This window comes from Rhinopithecus roxellana, chromosome 6 (assembly GCF_007565055.1).
Source record: "Rhinopithecus roxellana isolate Shanxi Qingling chromosome 6, ASM756505v1, whole genome shotgun sequence".
Taxonomy (NCBI): domain Eukaryota; kingdom Metazoa; phylum Chordata; class Mammalia; order Primates; family Cercopithecidae; genus Rhinopithecus; species Rhinopithecus roxellana.
The window spans coordinates 152,898,035-152,923,495 of NC_044554.1; the positions used below are offsets into that span (position 1 = coordinate 152,898,035).

At 42.3% G+C, this 25,461-nt stretch overlaps 1 protein-coding gene across 6 annotated transcripts in view; it reads right to left on the reverse strand.

Moving 5' to 3' along the window:
* Window positions 1-25,461, reverse strand: part of NPSR1 (neuropeptide S receptor 1) — a 234,901-nt gene that overhangs the window by 25,041 nt on the left and 184,399 nt on the right. For 3 of the 6 annotated variants that reach the window (XM_030932653.1, XM_030932651.1, XM_030932654.1), the window contains 3 exons: window positions 19,742-19,818; window positions 9,169-9,255; window positions 5,455-5,635 (listed from right to left, as the gene is read on the reverse strand). In XM_030932653.1, coding sequence (XP_030788513.1) covers window positions 5,455-5,635; window positions 9,169-9,255; window positions 19,742-19,818 — 345 coding nt within the window. Of the gene's footprint in view, window positions 1-4,123; window positions 4,550-4,691; window positions 4,795-5,454; window positions 5,636-9,168; window positions 9,256-19,741; window positions 19,819-25,461 lie in introns of those variants that run through there. The other 3 variants (XM_030932652.1, XM_030932655.1, XM_030932650.1) reach the window with 2 other exon arrangements.

Below are 25,461 nucleotides of genomic sequence, written 5' to 3' on the forward strand. Positions count from 1 at the left end.
TTCTTGGCACATCAATGACTAATCTTAATCCACATTTTGCATGCAAGATAATTTAAGGAACTTGAAACTATTTAACTACGTTTAGTTGCCTCTCAATTTCTATGCTATGCTGTTGTTGTGTATAAGAATTTTTATTTTTATTTTTATTTTTATTTTTATTTTTATTTTTATTTTTTTTCAGGCGGAGTTTCCCTCTGGTTGCCCAGGCCAGAGTGCAATGGTGTGATCTTGGCTCACTGCAACCTCCTCCTCCTGGATTTAAGTGGTTCTCCTGCCTCAGCCTCCCAAGTAGCTGAGATTACAGGCGGCCCGCCACCAGACCTGGCTAATTTTCATTTTTTTAGTAGAGACGGTGTTTCACCATGTTGGCCAGACTGATCTCAAACTCCTGACCTTAGGTGATCTGCCCTCCTTGGCCTCCCAAGTGCTGGGATTACAGGCATGAGCCACCATGCCCAGCTGTGTAAAAATATTAATATTGAGTCACCTCCTTGGAACAGCTTTGGAGTCTGAGCAATCTGAAAACCATGAGACCAGATGATATAAGACTCCATCCACTTTAACATTCTGTAAGCCTGGAATTGCACTTTTAAAATGTTAACTGGACCAACCTGTTGTGGATAATGTATTCTTAAAATGCAATTGCAGAGAAATGAGGCATGAGTTTTTCATGTTTCCAAAAACACAGAGATTGGCACCTAAACAGTTACAACCATCTCCCTTCAATTAAATTCAATTGGAAAGCTTCAGGGAACACTAGTTGATCTGCATATAAGATGAGGTATGTTCAAATGATGATGAAAAAATTGGAGTTGCCAGCAGGTCTGTAGCTCACCTAAGATAATTCTAGAAGAGCAGAGTCACTTTATTTCCTGCTAAAGACATTTTTGTTTTCCTTTTTTCTCTCAGACTCAGGCTTGTGGCCTTTTCTGACTGACACTGTGAATGCAGTTGGAAGAGGCAAGGTCATTTCTGTATATGAGTATACAGAATTTTCCAAATGAAGCTAGGAAGTTTAAGCTGTGTGTTGGGCTGATTTAAAAGGGACACTTTTTTTCTCCTGATTATCCACAAATGAAAGTCATTAAAAAGGTGTTATGATTTTCTGGGGAAAAAGGTGGGAGATGTTCCTTAGTGAAAGTAAACTTCAACTTAATTATGTTCCACATGCACCCTGCAAGTAGAGAAGTTTTTACCATTCATATTTAATTTAGTTCAGTAAAGTGGAGACACTTATTTTCTATAGTATGGCTGAATATAGTAAGCACACCTACTCCGGCTCTCCTAAATTTTCTCCTGTCCCTGATGCCATGCAATAATGTAACCATAGACTTTTCCACATCTTGGTGCAGGAAGTAAGCACCTTTATTTTAGGTATCCTGCTGGCTTCTCTGATTCCACATGGGCATCAAAGGCTACAAACAGTAACGTCACAGCACTAAGCTTCTAATTTTCTCCAAGAGCTCAAACTGCATTTCTCAGTTGGGAAATGATATTTCTCTGCATTCATAGTGATAGATAGGGAAGTCACACCTCTAAAGGGCAAATGACTCAGCATTAAGTCACTGAGTCATTGGTCCCCTGGGGAAAGAATTCCAGAAGCTCTCACTGTCTGGACACAATCTCAGAGCCTGTGTCTGGGAAGAACCACCAAGATCCTCTGCTCCAGCCTGATTTTGTCCCCATCTTGCAGATGAGGCCGTTGATGCCCAGAGGTGTGAAATGATTTGTTCAAGGTCATAAGACTATTAATTACCAGTATTTTCTTTCTTTTTCTTTTTTCTTTCTTTTTTTTGATGGAGTCTCGTTCTGTCACCCAGGTTGGAGTGCAGTGGCATGATCTCGGCTCACTGCAAGCTCCGCCTCCCAGGTTCACGCCATTCTCCTGCCTCAGCCTCCCAAGTAGCTGGGACTACAGGCACCCGCCACCATGCCTGGCTAATTTTTTTTTTTTGCATTTTTAGTAGAGACGGGGTTTCACCCTGTGTTAGCCAGGATGGTCTCCATCTCCTGACCTCGTGATCTGCCTACCTCAGCCTCCCAAAGTGCTGGGATTAGAGGCGTGAGCCACTGCACCCGGCCAATTACCAGTTACATCATGTTTCCCCAAGCTCAGCAAATACATCTGGAAATGACAACTCCAGAATCCATACCAATATAAAGCAAGTTTCATTTAAATGGTAGATTATCCTGCAGCAACCTGTACACTTATCTTACGGATCTCCAGTCTTCTCAGGAAATGAGACAGACAGCATCACAACAACTACAAAATCATGTTCACAGTTTCTACAGATCACACGCCCCTCACTCCACTCTCTCCTTCACTTTGAGACTCTACTGATGGATGAGGTAGGCATGTAATGTATTTTGCAGACCAGACTTGACAAAGATTGAAAGCTTCTGTCAAGAGAACCTGGTCCTCCTGTTTTGCCATGTAGGACATCTGCCAGATTTTGCTCTGTTAATTGGCTGCGGTGCAGGCAGCTATTTTAGCAACAGTTCCGTGGGTCTTCTGTGGCACATCTTGATTTAAAGTGAAATGTTGAAAAGCATTTCTCAGCTGCTCAAAGCTTCCACGGTTGCTCAAGTTTAGCTGATTGGACAGAGAGGGAGACAGCCTTCAAAACTGTTGGGTAGAAATAAAACTATTCAGGCTCCTCAAATTCAGAGAATAAATCTCAGAGAGATAGCAAGTGAGGAGTCTGATTTCCTCCTAAAGACGTACTTTCCTTAAGGTCAGATCAAATTGAAAAGAGAGTTTATGGAAAAAAAAAAAAAAAAAAGCCCATATGACCTTAAAGACACAGACTTGGAGTTGGCACCATAATGAGGAATGGAATGCTATTAAAATATACTGAACAATTTAATGACTCCACTAGCAGTATGCCAAAAAAAAAAGAAAAAAGAAAAAAAACCAATTTAAGCTCTGAATAATTCTGGGAAGGAGGATTTTGCCAAGGAGATTTTAATGTCAAGAATATATGTGAAGCTAAAATAAGGTGCTCACGTGCATCCCAGAGCCGTGGGTGGGATGTATATATGATCAAATGAAATTATTTCACTTCCACTTGTGGAAAAATCTGATAGGAGAAATTGACTAGAAAACATTTAGTCATATTTCACTTGGATTATGCTCATAAGTACCAAACTCCAGACCTGTCAAAATAAGCCCCACTAGCACTTCCCGGCCGAGGTGCTAGACAAAGGCTGCGACAGGCAAGAACGATAAAGAGCTTAGAGAAACATTAAGCCTGGAAAAGCCACAGGAACCTAGCTCCTAACCAAAGAGAGGGTTCAGGGATTTAAAAACAGGAAGACTTGTCCTTGAGGTGTGAGGAATGGAGCCCAGAGTGACCCAAGTGTTAAATACAGAGTGAGAGGTCTTAGAAAACCTCAAGGGCATGGTGGCTTATGCCTGTAATTCCAGCACTTTGGGAGGCTGAGGCGGGCACATCACGAGGTCAGGAGATCAAGACTATCCTGGCTAACATGGTGAAAACCCATCTCTACTAAAAATACAAATAATTAGCCAGGCATGGTGGCGGGCGCCTATGGTCCCAGCTACTTGGGAGGCTGAGGCAGGGGAATGGGGTGAACCCGGGAGGTGGAGTTTGCAGTGAGCCAAGATCATGCTACTGTATTGCAGCCTGGGTGACAGAGCAAGACAAAAAAAAAAAAAAAAAAAAAAAAAAAACAAAGAAAGAAAGAAAGAAAGAAGCCTCAAGGACATGTGTGTTCTAGGGACCAGCTCTCAGAGGCTGGAAGTCAGGGGCTCATGGCTTTTTAGCACAACTTATTTCCTATCAGAAGCAGTATCCCTTCATTTCACCTTGTTCTGGAGGGCCAACAGTGTGCCCTTCCACAAATCATTTGTTGATGGAATAGGAGATGCACTTGGCTGCTGCCAGCACACCCATCTGCAAACCGAGGCTATCTGCAGAAGAGGTGCAAAGCACCAATGCCTGGAAATGAATTTGTTGGCATTTCAAGGACAAACACTTTCTTGACTATAAACACTGAACCTCCAATCCAAAACTGGGGAAAAAGTCTAGGCTTAATTAAGTCTTTTATTTTCTTCTTTGTAATGAGAATATTCATGTATAACCCAGCTACCTTTGTCCCCTCTGCTTGCCTGTCTACTCACTGGCTCCAAGCCAGGACCTTGGGCTACTGATGCCTGTGTTCACCGGGTTCAGGTGCTGGCCAGTGGGAAGGAGGGCTGGGAATGGTCGGGAAGGAAGGTGTTTCCTTCCTGGCTGGCATGAGTAACTGGGGAGTTTGTGTTGGCCAATACTTAATGCAGTGCAGGCACTCATTAGAACATTTGTCTTGTGCATCTCCCAGGTGATGACGAGGGTGGGATGAAGTTGGCTCCGGTTTTATGCACATGCCCAAGCAGGTGACAGGGACCTGGGAGAGTTGATGGTGCTCAGCCTAGCACTGGCACTGTCCTAGGGTCTAGATGAATTCTGGCTTGGACAGAATCTGCATCTCATGCCTCTCGGTTCTCTCTCGGAACGTCATTCTGGAATCCTGTGATCTTCGCTCCCTGGAGAAAGTCAAAATAAAGCAGGGAGGGAAATAATTTGACCTAATGAAAAGGGAAGTAGACATGTTAAGACACAATAGTTATAAAAACTGTATTAAAGATCAGACAACCGTGCCAGGCACTTTACATGTAATACCCTGACCTTCCTTCTCCATGACTCACAGTTCTCCTTCTCACTGGTCAGCACCAGAGCCCAGAAGACAGAGACATCACAGGCCAATAGGTAGACACTGCTATTAGCCCCATTTTACAGATGAAGAAGCTGAGGTTTATAGACGTTAAATAACTTGCCCAAGGTCATACATCACTACGTACGAATAAGCAATGGCAAGATACAAACTTCAACGACTGGCATTAAGCCCAAGACTTAAATTGTTCTCCTCTTGTATCTCCTATGGAATTCTCCACCTACCCTCTGTGGCTTATGCAGGAAAACAACTGAAAAACAGCAGAAAAACAGAAGAATCACAATAACTGTGGGAGGGATTTAATTTCAGCTCTGCTAATTATTCATACAACCTCAATGATGTCATTAACCATGTAAGACTCACTTTGTTTATCTCTAAAATTATAATAAGGCTCCATGTCCTGTTATTGCCATAGAACTGTATTGAAGCCATTCATGTGAAGATGCTTTGAACAAAAGCAAGGTCTTCTAGATGTGTCATGATTACGCTGTTTTCTATACGAAGTGTTGTGGTATAGGAAAAAGCACATCAGCTGTGGCCTGGGCCAGGGTTTAAATCAGCCATGTTAGTGGAATCTTTCTGACTCTCAAACCTCTCATCTATAAAAGGGGGATTCTGTAACCTGCTGGAGAGTTTAGACATGAGAAACCCATGTGTTGACGGAATCCCAGTGCAATGACCATCAGTGTGTCTGACCCATACAAGAGCTCCCCTTACCCGCAGGGGAAAGAAATGGAGCTGCTGAAGACACAGTAGATGAGGGGGTTGACGGCACTATTCAATGCTGGCAGGTTCTGAATGATCACAGAGGCATAGAAACGCTCCTGGGTGTCTGGAAGGAGGTTGAAATTGTCCAAAATGTCAAAGAGGAAGTATGGACTCCAACAGCAGATGAAGGCTGGGGGAGAAGAGAGCCATTAGCACCACAGCAAGTAACAGTTGAGGGGTCTCTTTTGGTTGGTCCTGACTGGACTTTTACCTGGGACGTTCTTTGGGACCTGGAATTTCTCAGAAATATTGGGGTTGAATGCTGTTTAGAGCATTGATATCACATTCACTTAAACACATACACACATACATATGGACACATCTTACAGACATGTTCCTAAAACTGAGCAAAGGTCGTAGAGCTTCTCTGTCCATAAAGAAGGGTTAAATTTCTACTGCTGTGGATTCTTTATAGAAACCCCAGGAACAGGTGACTATGGCCATACCATCTCATCCAACAACACAGGGATCAGGAAAAAATAGCAAAATACTTTGAAGACTCTCTAGGAAAAGACAGAACAGGAAGCATTTTGACCACATAGTGACTAATGGTTTTAGGTTATGTCAGGGAGAAGGGGTGATCACAATATTTTCTAAGTACATACCAGTTTAATGACAGTGTTCTCAATTTTCTCTTTCCCCTCTAAGTTGGCCTCTCCAGAAAACACCCACACTATACCCTTCTCTAAATCCATTGGCATGTATGAGACCCCAATTTGTTTGGCTCCAAATTCTCAAAAGAAATGGATAAAAGGTGGGGATTCAGAGTGTGATGGCTAGTTTTGAGACTACTTAACTGGGCTGTGGAGTGCTCAGATGTTTGGTTAAACACTATTCTGGATACGTATGAAGACATTTCTGGATGAGTGTAACATTTGAACTGGTAGAGTAAGAAAAGCAGATTGCCCTTCTCTGTTCATGGGCCGTGTCCAAACTGTTGAAGGCCTTAGTCATAGAAAAACGTTAAGTAAAAGAAGATTCACTCTGTTTGCCTGTCTTCAAGCTAGGAAATTGGTCTTCTGCCTTCACACTTGGAATCAAACTGAAATGTACATCATCCACTCTCCTGATTTTCAGACCTTTGGACTCAGACTTGGACTGGCACCTACACCGTTGGTTTTCCTGGGTCTCCAGCTTCCAATTGCACAGCTTGGGAATTCTCAGCCTCAGTAATTACCTGGGCCAATCCCTTCTAATAAACCTCTCTCTCTCATTATCCTCTGGAGAGCACAGACTACGACACAGAGCTAAACACTCATGAGTTGACTGGAAATACATACATCTCTCATCTTCTTGCCATAACTTCTCTACTCTCCTTCTCCCACTTTCTCCTCCATATACTTTTTTCTCAGAGTAGAAGTTTGGCTTCCTTAGCTGTCTGCATGCAGGGACAAGCTTTCCGCCATAACTCTGTAATGCGGATTCTGTAACTTGTTGGGGAATTTTAGAATGATAAACTAACTCATGGTTCCCCTCTCGACCCCAGACCTTGGCAATGTATTAAAGTGGAGCAATTCAAACACAAAACCCATTAAGTGTTCTGGATCCTGGTTAATTAACCCAAACACTGGCCCTGAACAGTATCTGGGACACTAAGGGGGGCAAATGGCCTTGTGAGCTTGTGTGTCTTCATGTGTGTATATGTGGGGTTGGAGGATTCTGGTTGTCACAGGGATACCAGTTCTCTGGCATGGTACAGACAGCCCAGCCAGGGAAGATTTGTATCTACTTTGAATGCCCATTCATGTAGAAGAGAAACTTCTGTATAGTTATCCCAGTCTAGAAACCTGACTTTGTTTTACACATAAACACAGATTAAGTAAATATTGAAATTTGTAGATTCTGTTGTACAATTCTGTTAATAAATACAATTCTGTTGTAAATGGAGGAAACATTACTTTGTTTAATTCAAAATATTACAAGGATTTTTTATTTTTGGCAGCTCAGAAAATCAAGTCACTGACAGCAATACTGCTTACATTTTTTTATGTCTCCATGAAAATACACCTGTACTGGTTTTCATTGTAGCTGTTATTATGTCAAGGTGTAGGTGTGACTACTCCATTATTCTTCTAGTGTAGCTGTGCTTACGTTTTTACACGTTAAAATTGGTATAAATTTTAATTAATTAACAAAAATAGTATTGTTTTATTTTAGATTATTTTCTTATTCCTCCTTTATATTATTTTTTGGCAATATATTAACGTTTTAATTATCATGGTAGGTAGTATAAGTAGGCATTTTATTTCAAGATGGGAAAGGGACATTACAAAGTGTTTGCTATAGAAAGGGCCCTTTTGGTCTGATAGGGCTGTCAACATTTGCTGACCCTCTAGTAGGTGTCTCTGGTTGCTGACTGAAGGGATCCCGCAGGGCCTTGGTGTATGGCTGCTGATGACAAAGGGCTATGTTGGCTCTGGGACACACTTGTAAACATAACATTTTCCAACTCAACATCCAGGGAACGTGCATCTGTCGTTCTGACTATCTGAGAAGACAGAGGAGTCTTTGATCTACTTCAGAAGCCTCTGACAAAGTTTTTGAGCCCCGGTGGGTTGTATATGTTTTATCCCAGTTCCGCCTGCAATGCTGTTTTGTGCCTACGTCCTGCTGGCTGAGTCATGCTGTGTGTGGTCTGTTTGGCATTTTGCAGTTGCATTTTAGAAGGGTAAGAAGACTGTTCTGGTGCTTTGACATGTAGCTAATGGGAGATCTATGCTTCCTCGGAGCTTCCAAGAGCTGCCAGAGGGGCAAGGAGGGGATATGTAAGCTAAATAAAAAAGAAAATAGTACAAATCCCTTTCCTTCTTGCATATTTTCATTCATTCATTCATTCATTCATTCAACAAATGTTAATTGAGCAGTGTGTAGGGGACCCTATTTTAGGTCTTGGTGATAATATAAGTAACACAAAAGCCAAAGTCATTGCCCTCACAGATTCACTACTCCAACAGGGGAGACAGACTATAAGAAAATCAGTCTATGTCCTATAGTGCCAGGCAGAACCAAGAACAAAAGTAAGACAGAGTAGACTAGAAAAAGGATATTTAAAAGACTTGTCAAGGAGCCCTCAGGGAGGTGGCATTGTTGGGGAACAAATGAGGTTAGGAAGTAAGTCAGATCACCACCGGGGAGCAGAGTATTTCAGACAGGAAATAGTGCAAGGTGACTTTATGAGTCTTAAGAGTAGAGAGAAAGGAAAAGGAAAGGGCAGAAGACAGGAGGGTGGAAGGGCAGGTAAGGTGCCATAAGGGAGAAATTTGTAGTGAACCTAACGTTAAATATTCAGAAAAGGTGGAAAGCCACTTCCATCTTCTTTTTGCTTGCGAACTCCAACCCTGGGGAAGATAGTGTCTTCAAGGAAGTGACTGAGTTAGCAGGTGATGTGAGCATCCATTTCAGCTAGTTCCTAATCAGATTTTCTCCAAATTATTCAACCCATAGCCTTGGCAGGCAGCTGTATTCATAAGGAGAGCAATTAGGAATCAAATGTGAGCCCTTGAAGGAACCATGAATGGGCTGATGAATTTCACACATTCCTTTCCAATCAGACCAATGTGGAAGTGCCCGTTGGCAAATTCCTTTCTGCCACCAGGTCCCAGGAGCAAGCTTGCTTTTGGGATGTTCATACCACTTTACAGCTCAAGGAGGGACATAGCTTACCAAGAATGATGACGATGCTATACTTGATAGCCTTGATTTTTGCCTTCGAGATAAGTCCTCGGTTGTAGCTGCTGCACAGTTTCCCATCTGTAGATACAAGAGGGGGATAGTAAGATGAAGTGTTCAAGATGTGACAGTTTCTGTTTCTGCCAATAGGAACATTAAAAGTTAGACTCCAGTTTTCACTTATATCCTGTGCATTTATGCCCAGATGGCCCTCCTTGAAAATTTTTAGATTAAAGATGGTTCTGGGCTGGTTTCTGGAGAATGCTCAGTTTATATCTTAATATTACATGCAAATGGTATGGAATGCTCAGACTCTCTCAAGAGACTTGGTCCGATGGTCTGAACAGCTGTAGCTGAAATTCGACCATGTGACCATGCAGGAGTTGAGGTCTTCCCTGAGGAGCGCTACTCTCTGAGCCCTGGCTATGCTGAGACACCCATGCAGCCACTTTAGCAACCTAGGCAAAGTTATTTTCTAAAATGATTGCCCCAGACAAATACATTTGTAAAAAAAGAAACAAAAACAAAAACAAAACACAAAAAACACTCTCAAGAAAAGCTCAAGACAGGGGTGTCAGAACTCTCCAAAACAGGAGCGTGGATATACACTTTTTTTGTATGTGGCTGTTGTCTGATGGTGAACACTGAGGGGTGAATGTAAGGATCTACTAGAATACAAGCTTGATGAGGACAGGGGCTTTGTTTTTTGCACTCCTGTAGCCTATACACATATTCAGTGACTAACACAAATATGTTGAATGAATCAATAACCACCTCTCACTAGTCAAGCAGTGGCAAAACAAAGTGATAGGATAGGCTGGGCAGGATCTAGTACAATAGGCCTTAGTTAAAGGAGTGATTACCTATACATTTGGGGATAAAAATGTCAGATGTGCTGTCCCTTTCCTCATGGAAGAGTTTTTACTGTCAGGGCTTCCACCAGCCCATATGCCACCTTTGTGAAATTTCGGAAAAGGGGCCCTTTCTCTGATAAGCACAGGCCTGCCTAGGGCACACACTCAGTGAGGGAAATATAAAGAGGATGCCAGCCACACACACCTCTCAGCCAGGAGCCACCCAATGAGGCTCAGTGGGCACAACCCTAGTGGTGGCCCTGGTCAGAGGCCCACTCAGGGCGTCCAAAAAGTCACATGGAGTAGGGCAGTTGTGGACTAGAAAGACAAACTGCTGTGCTCCTTTGTCTTCACTGCACTGCCTAGCTCTCATGTTCAAAATTTATTTTAATGCCCATGGAAATCAGTCAGATGTTTACCTTTGCAATATTCATTCAATCCCACCACCAATCTGATCTAGCCCAACCCCCCAAGTATAGCACGTCTGCTAAGAGATAAGGACTGACTAGAAGGGCTGAAATATAGTATGTGTTCTCTAAGAATTTTCAATCCAGCATGAAAGATCACACACTCTCCATAAAACTGGTTGAGATGAGCGAGATGCTGCTATGGTTTGAATGACTCTGCCAAAACTCATGTGTAAATTTAATTGTCATTGTAACAGTATTGGGAGGTGGAGCCTTTGAGAGGTGATTAGGCCACTAGGGCTTGGCCCTCATGAATGAATTTTTGCTATTATTGTGGAAGAGGGCTTCTGATGGGATGGACAAGTTGCTTGACTTTCTCTCTGTCTTGGGTGCTCACTTTCGCCCTCTGTCTTCTGCCATGGGATGACCTTTGCCAGTTGCAAGTGCCCTGCTCTTGGATTTCCCAGCCTCTAGAACCATAAGCCAAATCAATCTCTTTTAAAATAAATTTCCCAGTCTGTGGTATTCTGTTATAGCAGCAGAAAATGGACCAAGAGAGATAGAAACCAACTGTGGACAGAGGAGAGACCCATCCTTCCACCACTGTGCTGGGGAGGCTGTGTGGGAGTTGCAGAGAGCATCAGGTGAACTCAAATGACATAAGAAGGAGTCCAAGACAAAGGCGGGATGTGGCGTGGGATCAGGAGAGGTGGGAGGCAGAGAGTGAATATCCTCAGCCAAGACATGGAACAAGAAAACGTAGGATGCGTTTTAACCACAGTGAGTCATATTGCTTGGCTGTAACCTACAAATACGTGGGGTTTGAGAGTGGAGAAGAGAACTGAAGGCAAGCTGCGGAGGCCTTGAATGTCTTTCTGAGGAGCTTGGGCTGAACTCCTGAGGCAGCTGCAGGCCACTGAAGTTTCTGAGTGGTTTTGCAGTGTGAATATTTACTCATTGCAGAGGACAAATGATTTTCAAGAGTAACAGGAATAGGGGCTCTTTAGGTACAAAGAAAAAATGCTAATTATAATTAATTCATATTTCTTAAAGCATACCCTGTAAGGCCACTCCTAAATACCATTAGGGTCTTCAGATTCTTCTGTGCATTTCATGGCACCACAAAACCTCAGCCTTGTAAGAAAGCAAATGCTTCAGAACATTTAGAGCAGTGATTCTCTGCTGGGGTGATCTTGCTTTACAAGGAACTTTTGGCAATGTCTGAACACATTTTTAATCATCACGATTATGTGTGAATGTGTGCTACTGGCATCTAGTGGGCAGAGACCAGGAATGTTGCTAAACATCCTTCAATGCACAGGGCAGCCCCCACAACAAAGAATTATCCAGTCCAAAATGCCAAAGGTGTCAAAGGCGAGAAACCTTGATTTCCAGGATGGGATCTTGGGAGGGACACAGACTTTAAGATCAGACTGGAATGGATCCTCCATCTCTACCAATTACTAAAACTGTGTAACCTTAGGCAAATTGTCTAAAGTTCCCGGCTTCAGTTCTCCCATTTAAAACTTGAGGTGTAGAACACCTAATTCAGAGTTACTTTGAAGATTAACATAAAATAATATATTCAAGGAACCAAGCCCCATGATGGGATGTCAGATGTCTTATCAGTTGAGATGAATGCAGTTTTATTAGTATTTCAGGTGGAAGGTGAGCCATCTTTATGGAAGTGAATAGAAGGTATTACTACATTTGATTGTCTATTATACAAGGTTGTTATCTGTGTAAGAATTATGTATAGCAGAAAATGATCCAGGTGAGATTATACCCATGGGGGGCAAGTAAAGAAGACAGCAGACCAAATTATATTCTTTCAAAGCATCCCCACTGGCTGTTCCTAGGCAACAGCTGGCCCCTAAACAGTATGGGTCTGAAGACTAAGTTGGTCTTTCAGAAAAGTTTTCGAGAATGACATTTGTGCTCTGAAATCCCTTTAAAATGGAAACCCGCAGTGCTTTCCACAGGGCAACTGGGTGACAATATAATCAACTACCTGCCCAGAGATCAGAGAAAAGCATCTTTAATCTGACCATTCCAGGACATGCAAAGCCTCTAGCTTCTAAAGATGGCCCTTCAGAGAGAGCTGAGCTACAAAATGCCAGTAATTCTCCTTTATTGGGAGATAAAAGGATTATTTCTACTCAGGCCTTGGCGCTGAGCTGCAGTGAAAAACAGTTAAATTCAGCTGTCACTGTGCATTAATAACTTGGGTAGCCTGAAGGTGGCAGGTCCATTCGATTTGGGACTGGAAGAAGCACGCTGATGTGGACTGTTTTAGTTCCAGAGTACATCCCTAATGGGGGCACATGCTGCAGATTTAGTCTCCAAATGGCCATTTCTGGCTCCTCACCTTCCCAAGACCACAGGCCTCTTACAGAGCCACTGGGAACCCATTATGCAGGCTGAGCACCTGAAGTGGGAGCAGTTGGCACCTTGGGATTTCAAATGGAAGCAGAATTGTTTCCTGGGATGTGATGGGGGGAGTTCATCTGTGAACTTATAGTGAGTGCAGGTGATTTGTTTAGAAACAAGGAAGTCTAACTGGAAATGTTTTAAAATAAATATGCTTCCTATATTAGAAACTTTGTGTATGTTAGGTTGATTTTTAAAAACTTCAAAGTTTTTTTTAGCAGTTTTTCCTGATTTCTAAAATTTTTAAAACTTGAAATTCATTTTGAACAGTAACATTCTCTTTACTAATACAGCTTGAATACCCCCCTGAAATCATCAGTTCAGTATTTTAAGCACATTAGGTCTCATCTGCTTAGCTGCAGGACTGCAGTCTGTTTCTTCCCAGGGGGTTTTTGTCCCTCTAGTTTTTCTGAGAGACCCAAGGAGGTGTCTCAATGTTCCAGGATCCACCCGGGCCACCGCCTGTGCCTCTCTCATGACACTATCTGGATCCTGCTTTCTAAGCTCATGCAGCTGCCCTGGGTTGCCCCAAGTCACTTCACCCAGACCTCTTTGCCAAGGACTGCCTCTTGAGGGGCTCCGGCTGGGCACCAGATGCTTCCACAGCCACAGTCACTTCAAAGCAACGTTGTGAGTCCTCTTCATTATTGCTCTTGACCCTGGGCAGTTGCTTTGCTCTTCTGCTCCACCTCTCAGGGCCTCAGTTCTGTCCCTGGGCTGTAGGTTATTCAGCACCACTGCCCTTCCCTGGGATATCTGCTCTCCAAGTTCTTCTGCCAGGAAGCAAGGGAATGGCCTCTCTCCTCTGTGCTATGCTATTCCAGGGACCTGTAGCACTCACTTTAACTTCCAAGAGTTTCAGCTTCTTTAGCCCCCCACACAGCGTTTTCCTCCCTAGATGCTGACAAGTGGTTAGAGTGGTTAGGTGGGAATGTTCTTCTGTGACCCAGAACTTACATTTCCCTTTGACCTTAAGACACTCATTGTGCCTGACTCCATATTCTCCAGAATGTTTTCACACTCAGGAATCTTATCGTCCCTTTCTAGTCATCTGAGGTACTCCCTCTCTCCCCATTAGCTAGACATGCCTGCATATATCTGAACCTTCAAGTAGGAAAGCATTTTGAGTTCCTTTTCAGGTTTTTAGCCCAGAGCCAACCATAAATTATAGCTAGATATGAGATTTCACTAACCCACCAGATAGCCCTTTCTGTACCTCAGCACCTCAGCTCAGGCAGAAGCAGGAACCCTGACAGTCTAAAATAATTATGCAAAGACAGATGAGCTATTCACCAAACCCATTCCTGTTTCCCCAGGGCACACAACTAGACTACAATTCCCAGCTTGCCTTCCAGCAGTGTGTAGTCATGTGACTAAGATCTGCCTAAGGGATACTGGGAAGAGTCAATGTCTACCATCCCCAAACCTGGCTCAGATACCTCTCCTGAGCAGTCCTCCACTCTGTCTCTTCCCCCGCCCCTGCCTGCTGGAGGGAGGTGCTGAGGGGTACCTTAGCAGCCCTCTGATAAGTGTGGCAGAATCTCCACCTGCTTGAATTTCTGAACGACTGTGTGGAACAATGCCTTTCCCTCTGGTCTTTATTGCCAACTGGATTTTAATTAAGACATAAACTTCTATGTGGGTAAGGCTACTGATATTTTGGGTTACACAGCTGCTAGTGTTTCTCTTACTAAAGTAGAGATTGGTACCTCATATGCAGTGCTGTCTTAATGAAAACCTGAAACATGTGGCATTGGATTCATGGGCAGGCAGCAGGTGGCAAGGAAACTGAGGTTTCCATTTGTCTATTGTGCCAATACCGCACTCTGACTTTATAATGCTTTCAATATTTGGTAAACCAAACTTTCTCTACCTTATTTTGCATCTCTAGGAATGTCTAGGCTACTCATGGCTCTTGAATTTTCCACGTCTATTTTAAAATAGGCTTGTGAAACTCAATAAAATGTTTCAATTCAATTTTGTTTGGAACTTTATTAACTTGTAGATCAGTTGGGGAGATTCAACGTCTTTATGATATTAAACTTTACTATCCATGAACATGTCATAATCATCATTTATTTGTATCTTCATGTTTTTCTGGCACATCTTTTATTAAATGTAGTTAATTGTAGAGAAGTCATTTTATTCACAGTTACTGATGAAGAAGCTGATATGGACAGCAGTTAATGGGCTTCTCTTAAATTTTTTAAGATAGAAAGTGAATAGGACTCTAACCCAATTCCTAATCTGTAGCTTTTTTCCTTCACTCTAGTGTGCCTCATTTAATTAAAAACATGGAATTTGAATATAGCATGGATCATATCTGCCAAGCCATGATAGCTAGACATAGTTATAATGAGAAATTTGTCTGTTCCATGGGTATACCTGCCCAATCTCCTGCTCCCATGCAGTAGTAAATGTTCTAGTTTGCACAAGTAAATCCTCCCGGACATCAATAATATGCTCATTTATGAAAGATAAAGATAACACACAGGATTGGAAACCCTGTCTCCTCCACATCTTGCCCTCCACACTTGTTTATGGGAAAGTCTTTAGATAATTTATGATACAGTTCTTTTTCTTTTCCTTTCTGTCAGCGTTTGACTGGGAGAAAATAGACATATTTGTCAGCAAGAAGAGTGGTTCTCGCACTAAGGATGGCTTGAGTTTTTCAGCCAGTGTTTACAAAGTGAGCTTCTGTTCACACTAATCATGGCTAATGTCCCTCGTTGATGAGCAATAATCCTGGCATGCAGACCCAGCTGGAGATCCCATTTACCTGCCAACTCCAGAGCTGCTTGGCTGTAATGACAGATGGGAAATCAACTGCGTTCCATTTATGAATAAGATATAGAGAGCATATAAGCTTTTGAGAATACCAGCTGCCCTCATTCCAGGATGAGGTCACTAACAGTAACTAAAAAATAGATATAATGGAGATATAAAACTATATTAAAGAACAAAAAGTGGCGGCAGCCATTTCCACCTTTGGGAGGGAGTAATGGCACACTCTGTATCAGTGGGAAACAGGGCTCTAAGTGGCTTTGTATGGTTTCAAGGACCGGAAGTCAGGGGAGCCCAAGAGTGCAAGGACTGGCATATGCAGTAGCAGGAGACCTGGGAACTTTGGAGAGAACCAGGAACTTAGCCTCCCTGGGGGGAGGCATGCTGAGGAAGGTGGTGAGCAAGGGCGGTGCTGCTGTGGAGGGAACAGGAGAGCTGTAGGAGGTGAGACAGTGAGAGTGAGTGCTCAGAGGGACAAGCAGGGAGGAGCATGTCAGACCCACAGAATTGGCAGAAATCACATGACAGGGGTTTATACCAATCTGATTTGTCTGAAAGTACAGGAGGGCCTCGGCTACCTCCACAAAATTGGTCTCCACACTGCCAGTCTTTACTCAGCCTTTAGATTTTAAATATATCAAAACAAAACCTTCAGGAGATGAGGTAGGAATAGCTCTCTGAAGGCACAGCTCTAGAGGGAGTGTCCTGGAAGGGAAGCCGCACACAAGACCTTGAGTTTTTGTTTTTAATTTTTAAAAAGTCTTGTCTTTATGTGTGCACTCAATAAGTGTGTCTTTGAATACCAGTTGTGTCACATGCTACCCGTGAAAACAAGCAAACTGTTTAAGCTTTAAGCCTGTCTTCTGTCTGTGAGAGACAGTAACACCACCTTGAAGAACTGTGGATTAACTCATTTCCTGTTTAGACAAAAAAAAAAAAAGCACAGCTCACTGCCGGTGCAGTATTCTCGAATGGGAAATGGGTTAAATGGGAAATGGGCAATGGGCCATGGGTGAAATGGAGCAAACAGGAAACGAGTTAAAGGGAAGAACACAAGGAAAAGACCTAGCAGTGGCTGACAGGAGCTGCTCCGTCTGTCCCTCTGTCTTCTCTGTTTGTGTTGAGAGATGAATGGACGATGGCTTTGAGTGGGCCTTAGAGGGTCTAAGCATGACGTTTATACAGAGACATGCATGGCAAATATGTTTGTGGGTGCTGAGTTGATGGTTTTAAAAAATGAATATACATATATACATCTAGGATAATATTGGCTGTTTACTCAGGCTAAAGGGCCACAGGGCTATTGTTTCAATTATATGATTTAGGTAATTGTAGAAAATTTTTACGTATGGCTAAGTGAAAAATAGAAGAAAATAAAAATTAACTAAAATTCGACCACTCAGAGATAATTTCAATAACATTGATAACATGTAGCTTCTTGATATTTTCCATTTCCCTCTCTCTCTAGCTATCATCTATCTATACATGCACATATATATTCTGCTAAGTAAAAATATGTGCACATATCTATAAAAGAGATACCATACTGCTTTCTTTTTCTTAATGTACTATATTGGAGAAATATTTCTATGGCAATAAGTACACTCTATATAATAATTTTTAGAGCTGCAGTATTTAATTGTATGGCTATATAATTATTACACTCAGTTCCCTCATTGTAGGGTATTCAGATCTTTTCAGTTATTCATGATTATAAACAATATTTCTTATATTTGTTTCCTTTCTCTTTCTTTCTCCCCTTCTCGCCTCTCTTCCTCTCCCTATCTTTCCTTTCCTTTCTTTTCCTTCCTTCCTTCCTTCCTTCCTTCCTTCCTTCCTTCCTTCCTTCCTTCCTTCCTTCCTTTCTTCCTTTCTTCCTTCCTTCCTTCCTTCCTTCCTTCCTTCCTTCCTTCCTTCCTTCCTTCCTTCCTCTTCTTTCTTTTCTTTCCTCACTCTTTCTTTCTCCCTCATTCTATCTTTTGTTCTTCGTTTTATAAGGAGTGTATTTCCTTGTAGCATATGATGTAACAATCTAATATATGATTATTTCCATATGGGCAGTTGTCTCAACATTAGTAATTAAACAGTTTCTATTTCTCTATCAGTTTAAAATACTTCATCACATTCTAAATTCCTGAGGTTTCCTTTAGCATTTCTGTTCTGTTGGGATTCCCTGTCCATATAATTCTCTTTCAATGATTATAGTATTATAATTGTAGTACTTATGACATTTATTTGATATTTGATAGAGGAAGGATGCCTTCATCCAATTTTTTTCAGACAAATATTCTAACTTTTAACCAAAGCCAATTGCACTCAATAGAATGAATTCACTTGTGTTTATTCTTTCTATTGCTTTTGGTCTTCCAGAAAAACCAGGATGTGGAGACTGCACCAGTGGAAGGGAAGCACTAGGATCTGCATGGGGGCTGGAATTAGCCCCAAGCTGAATGACTGGGTCTTCGTGGGTTGAAAATTTCCAAGCAGCCTAAACACATCTCTTGGTTACACTGGTCAGTGAGCGTGAAGGTCAGCCACCTATGACTCTGTGTCTCACTGGACCAGATTGTCAAACCTGGTTGAACATCAAAAATACCTGAAGAGCTTTTCCGAAATAATGATGTCCATGCCCCACTCCAGATGGAGTGAATCAGAATCTGTCAGGGAATGGTGTCTGGGTTTTGGTGTATTTTAAAAGCTCCCCAGGCAATTCTACTGTGTAGCCAGGGCCAAGACCCAAGGCCCTAGACTGTGAGTTGCCTGTAGTCAGGAACCATGCTATTAATTTGTCATTCCCAGTCCCTTGTACCACTCCTGACATGCAGAAGAACACAGAGGAACTGAACTGAATTCAGGTGAAGAACCCAGACTTACATATCTCTACTCATTCTTCTAGGGAAAAAGACACAGGTTATCAGTGCCCGATAAAACTTGTGCATCCTCTTGGTGGCCTCACAGTCTTATTGGAAACAGTAGCTTTAAGAGGGAGAAAACAAGCTCTGTCTTGGTCCAACGAAAGTTTAACTAACAGTCTGAAAAGAGGAGGGCTTAGGGAGAATCCAGTCTATCCCCTTATTTTAACATCTTGGAGCCCAGGGATTATGTAACTTTGCCAGGTGGCACAGCTCTTTGTGGCACATCTGGAACAGAAAGCAGCTCTTCTTATTCCAGATATTTGTGGTACAGCTTGTTGTCCTTGTGTGAGTGCATATAGTTGTGAGTATGCATTGTTAGTGTGTGTGAGACTGAGTGTGTGAAGGTGTGTGTATTTGTGTATATGAGCCTACGTTTTGTGTATGTGTGTGCACAAGGAATGGGAGGGATGTGTAACCTGAGCGGATCCAGTCTCCTTCTGCAGAGCTATGACATTACAACAAACAGAAAACTAGAAGCCCTTTCTTCTTTTGGTCCCTTGGTTTGCTGTGTTTTCTCCAGATTGACCTTGGTCAGGTCCAGTAATGTTTTCCTGGGAAGCAGGACAGGCTTCCAGGGCTCAGAGTCTACTGCATACGAGGGGCTCTGCAGTCAGGTTTACTGAGAAGGAACTTGGGGGAAAGTTGTAGTAGGTGGTCTTAGGCTTGATCTGGTTTGAATTGGTGTGTCAGGGCAGCTGGGAAAGAATGAACCACTGTGCCTTTACTGGCTTAGGGTCCAGGATTGTTCTATGGACAAATGGCAGCTTTATGTATCTGAAAATTCAAGTCAATCAGAAAAGCCTATCCTCATCTTTGCTGAAGGTGTGATGTCCTCCTTGGACAGTCTCTCTTTTCATATCTTGTGTCCTCCAAGGTGCTTCTTTGCTAGAACTGAGGCTGGGGTAACCCTTGGATCCTAGCTCAAAGGCTAACTCTCTGCTGGCATAGCTTGGCCAGGCCCAAAGTGCCCCCTTCCTTCTCCTAAATTTCAGGGAGGTCACATGGGGGACAACAGAGCCTGCCTGTGATAGCCTTTGGTGGGTCTGGTCTGTCGGCTGGGTCCTGATATGATCCTGTATGCTCGTGTATCAAGGGATCCCCAGCTCACATTTGCTAGAGGAAAACCTCTGGAGAAGCACATTAGCTAAGAATTGGGCCATGCAGAGTAGAGACTTACCTGAGCAGTTGGAAATCACTGTTTCGTAGGTTTTGCTTTTAATCCAGATAGTTCGGATCACAATGCCATACATGACGCTGCAGAAAGAACCAAAGGTAGTATTAAAGTGGCTGGTGGATCTCTACTGTGAGGACACAGAGAAGACCACTCCCACCTCCCCGAGTGCAAGGTGCAAAGGGAGGAATCTTTTCACCATGCCTGTCCCTCTATACTTGCTGTTTATAGAATCACAACTGAAAGTGCCCATTAGAATCCATTGCATGGAGTCACTTCTGTCTTAAGTGAGGAGGCTAAGACCTGGTAAAGTTATGCAGTTTCCTCAAGGTAACCCAAATGGTTTGAAGGAGAGCTGTGATTAGAATCCAAAAACAGGCCTTAGAGTCGGAAAAGACTTGGGTCTCCTCTACTACTTGTCTGCTGTACAATCCTGACTTTAGTGACATCTTTTAAGTGACATCTATGATCCCTGACTCCAGCATTCATGGCTTTGTGTGATCTTCATCCCTTTAGTGTGGGAAGAGCAGGTGACTTGCCTCTAATCAATGAGTGTGGCAAAGGGGATGGGACTGATTACACAGAGTGTAGTGCCTGTCTTGTTGGTGTCTCTCCCCATTGCTGGCTTTGAAGAAGCAAGGTGCCATGAACCCCACAGCTGCAAGAAAATGAATTCCGCTAAGGACCTGAGGGAGCCTGGAAAAGAGCCTTTCCCAGTCCAGCCTCTGATGACCCCCTGCCCTGGATAAACAACTTGATGACTGCCTTGCCTGAGCAGGGGACACGGTTAAGCCATGGCCAGATTCTTGACCCACAGAAACTGTGAGATGATAAATGTGTCTTGCTTTAAGTCATTAGGTTTGTGGTAATTTGTAAAGGAGTAATAGATAACTACTACACTGAGCCTCAGCTGAGGTTCTACAAGATGGTGTTAACAATACAGACCTCTTGAACTTTTTGAGTATCAGATGTGACAATATTTAAAGTGCCAAGTACAGTGCTGGAAAATTAGTGGAGATTAATTTCCTTTCTCCTCTTTCTTGCCTATTTTTTTACACTATATCACACCAATTCTTACATGATTTAATCTGTGCCTAACAGGAAAACAAAGTGTTAATGATTCAAAAGTGTCAAGAAGTTTTGTATCCTGGGTACTCTTTGATAAATATAAAAACTACTCTTCTTTAATATTACTTGATATTTTGACTACATTAAGCACCTTGGCAAAAAACTCTGGGACACAGCAATGCTTTATTTTAAAACTGCATATCTTCCCTCTTGAGAATAATTAGTTTAAAAAAAAAAATCAAAGCTTCAGTTTGCAGTAGCTGACAAAGCACTAATTGCTTTTAATGATCTTTAGAATATAACTTAATTAATGGCAATGTTAAAATCTCTGCTGCTTATTGCCTTTCCCCATTCTTGCTCAGTGAACCCTTCAGAGTGCTCCAGGAAAGCTCAGGGACTTTTTGGAACATCTCCATTCTTTCTCGCATAATTGCCCAGGGACTTTTTTTTTTTTTTTTTTTTTTTTTTTTTGCAATTTGTATGCCTGCAGTAAAGAAAAAATGAGAAAAATGTTATTAGTGAGTTCAACTCTAAGTTGAATATTTGCTAGAACAGGGAAACTTCTTCCCCAGAAAGTGAAATACTGTACAAGGTAAGGTTACACTCACCATGGAAAGTTAATGGTTATGTCAATTGCAACCCCAGTATACAATTGACCAATAATCCAAATATTTATGACTGTCAACCATGTACACAGAAGAAAGATTAAGAAATGTCTCATGCTTTAGGGATTTAGGCCTAAGTCACCCCCTCTTTTTACTTAGGGCCAATCAGATGAGTGAGAACCAGTACCAACTTTTCAGTTAGCATGGCAAACACCTAATAACTGGGTATTATTGCCAAACCAGGCTACTTCTTGGAGCATACCAATCAAGCATCAAAGAGACATCTGCATTGCTGTTTGTCACCACCAGTGTTTTGCTCTGTCACCCAGACTGGAGTGCAGTGTCACGATTGTAGCTCACTGCAGCCTTGACCTCCCACCTCAGCCACCTGAATAGCTGGAACTACCAGTGTGTGCCACCCTGCCCAGATAATTTTTGTATATTTTCTAGAGACAGGGTTTCACCATGTTGCCAGGCTAGTCTTGAACTCCTGGGCCCGAGAGATCCATCTGCCTAGGCCTCCCAGAGTGCTGAAATTACAGGTGTGAGTCACCACACTTGGCTTTGTCTCTTTTCCTTTAGCTGATCAATCGGATGGTGGATAAGTTTTATGGATTGTCTCAGCAAAATGACTCCATAATCTGTACCTTCCTCTCCATCCAGGTTTTCAGCATTAGTGGAGACCCTTACAATCTCTCTTTATTCATTTTGATGACCACTTTTATTGTGGGCCCTGTGATCCTCTTTGACCCTGGACCTCATGCCATGGACAGTGCTGGCCAGATCCCTGGGGCCCTTTTACCCACCACGGCCGTATATTCTATCTGCAGGGCTGCACCAACCTGGCAAGAGGCTTTCCCACAGTGTGATCCCCTTTCCTAAGCAAAATAAATGAATTTTTCTCACATATGACAAGTCAATGATCCATGACTAATGTGCTTTTTTTCACTTATTTTTTTGCAGTTGTCGGTCATGAATCTCTTCTGCTTCTACCTTTATCTTACAGAGATGAAAATGATAAGAGAATGAGAAATCAATTAGGTAGGAAGAAAATAAGCACAGCTAAAGTAAAGCAATTACACTGGAGCTAATAACCTCCCCAGCAACAATTAGACAGTTATGTCAAGTGAATTTCAAAACAACTCCTGTTGTTTTGACCCAGAAAAACAACATATTGCCTTTGCTGTCAGTCACTATGGTTTCAACTCCTGGGAGCCTGATTTAGTGGATGATGGAAGAGCTACATCTTTATTCATACACAGCTCTCATGAGAGTTTGCCACCAACAATACAACTACCTCTCTCTCTCTCTCTTTCCCTCTCTCCCTTTCTTCCCCCCTCCTCTTTCTTTTCTCCCTTTTTTCTTTCCTCTCACATATATTTATGGAGGAGCTATCATAGTCAAAAACTGATCTAGGCATTAGATAGCCAGAAATTTCTATATTAGCAGCATGTGTACACGTGTATTTGTGTTTGTGTGTGTGTGTGTGTATGTGCGTGAGAGACAGAGAGAGAGAGAGAATGAGAGAGGGAGAGAAAGAGTAGAGAGAGTGACATGACACATCTGTTGTTTGCTGCAATTTATTGCATTATTCATTCAATCTAATATTCACCAACTGTTTCATGCGTGCTGGATGTGAAGTTCAGAAATGAAGAGGCCACACTTCCTGCACTCATGAGATACAGTCACACTACCATGAAGTCTAGATGATGACATGGACAAAGTGAGGTTGGAGGTTAAGGAGTGAGGACCTGAGGTGCCTCTTGGTCCGGGGTTGGCAAGGGAAGCTCTACCGTGGAGTTGGTATTGGAGATGAGACAAGAAGGATGTGAACTAGTTGGCAGAAACAAGGCAAGGTGAGCTTGGCAGAGTGTTCAGGCATGGGAGTGATGCACATGGGTCAGAGGGGTGTTTGTTCCATAGCTGGAGTTGGGAGTACAGGTGAGGTATCAGCAGCTCACCGTGAAGCAGGCAGGGAATCTTTGAAAAAGACAAGTGGATCTTGTCCTAGCAGATACTGAATGCATACGAAGGTGGGCAATAAGTAAACCAATGAGGGATTTGTGGCAGAAAAGCTGCTAAGTTGGTTATTTGTGCTTTTTCTTTTTTTCTTAATTATGTTAATCACTACTATTAATAATTGAAAACAAAATAAAACCATACTCAATATAGAGGCAAATGACAAATTAGGAGAAATATTTGCAACATCTGCAAAAAGAAAAAGGTTATTGTATATATAATATTTCTAAAGATAGAGAATAGAGAAAATGAAAACATTTAAACAAGAAAAGTAGCATTACTATCAATGACAAAATCCGCAGTTACTTTTGCACCAACCTAATAAGTATTTAAAAAAATGACAATCAGCATATAAAATATACTTAATCTTATTTGTAATGAAAGAAATGCAAAATAAAACAACTAAAGTATTTTTTTCTATCAATTTGGTAAATGTAGCATATGTAGCATGCGTGAAGGACAATGAGGCATGGTGAACAACATGAGTAAACACTTTTCTTGAGCTGTTTTCTTTGTCTATTTAAGCTTGAAACAAAGAATTTAACCTTGCTCACAGCATGGAGCCCGGGGGCCAGAATATAGGCAATAAAGAAAGAATAAGAGTTGAACCTTATCTCTGAGATGAAATTGTAGCACCTATGCCAGGTACTCTTTGGAAACAAGTTCCTCACGAAATTCCCCCCAGGGCCTAGTCTTGTTTGAGAAGACAGTTGTTGCTGAAGGAGGCGAGGATGTTGGTCCCCCAGAGAGAAGTTCTTTCTTCACCAGGGGGAGCTACGAAAGAGGGAAGGTGATGAAAGAGAAGCCTCTTGTCAGGTAGGAAATGCTTCAGAGAAGCTCAAGGATGGCTGGAGGTCATGGCTGAGTTTTCATGACTCTCACGGCTGGAAGCAAGGAGCTAGGATCAGGACTTACAGAGGCCTTAGTTTGGTGAGAGCTGAGGGAAACCAGTTTTTGAAATCATTTCCTTCAATCAGCAAACACATTGTATTTTGCCCTTTCAAGGACACGAAAAAAAAAACACACCGGCTATCCTGTAGGCAAGTTCAAGGAGAAGTCCTGGTGGAAAAAGCAGCCCAAATAACGCGGAAATCATAGATGCAGGACAACCTGAGCTGCATGGTCCACGTGCTGCAGCATCCGCTCTGCTGAGCAGGGACTTTGACTGGAGCTCATTTCTTGAACTGATGGGAAATCAATCAGCAGTGAAGCCAGGACATGCACTGCCACTGAAATCGATGCCTCAGTTGCTCAGGGTGACACAAGCCGCTTCCTTCCAAATGCTCTCTGACCGCTCTGGCTCACTTGCCTATTACTTACCTTGGGTGGTTGTCTAAATAATCTTATCTCCTTCAAACTTCCTCTCAAGCTCAGCTTGATGGAGTGGAGGGCAATAAGTCAAAATAAAGTGTAGGTGTTAAGTGGTCCATTCAGCAGAGGTGACTGGACAACACACCATCTCGGAAAGGCTGCTGGGTTGGCTATTGAGGTCACTCTGTGCTTGCCCATCTCAATCTCTGATGCGGGGGTAGGGGCAAGGCAATCACTTCTTTTAGTCTTAATTCTACTCTTATGAAAAATTCAGGGGTTTGACCATATGATGGATAACATTTCTCTCAGCTATAGTATTTTATGAGACTAAAGATGAATAGTGAGCAAGAAAAGGTGACTCCCACCATATCAGAAAACACTGGAAAAGCCACCAGCTTAGTAATTAAAGAAATGCATATTAAAACAATGAAATACTTTTTAAACTCTTAGGTTGGCAAAGATTTAGTAAGGAAATAGTGCTACCTTCCATTGGATCACGGGAGCAAAAAACAAGAGCCCTTGTATGGTGTTCCCCAGAATATACCTTTTCTACGAGTGATTTAGCTAACAGGCCAAGAAACAATACAACTTTTCTCAAGGGCAGCTTGTGACTATGCATCAAAAGTTTTAAAATGTGCATCATCTTTGATCTATACCTTTGATCTAGTAACTCCACAAGAATGAGTTATGAGGAGATAACCAGAGACTCATGTACAGTTTTAA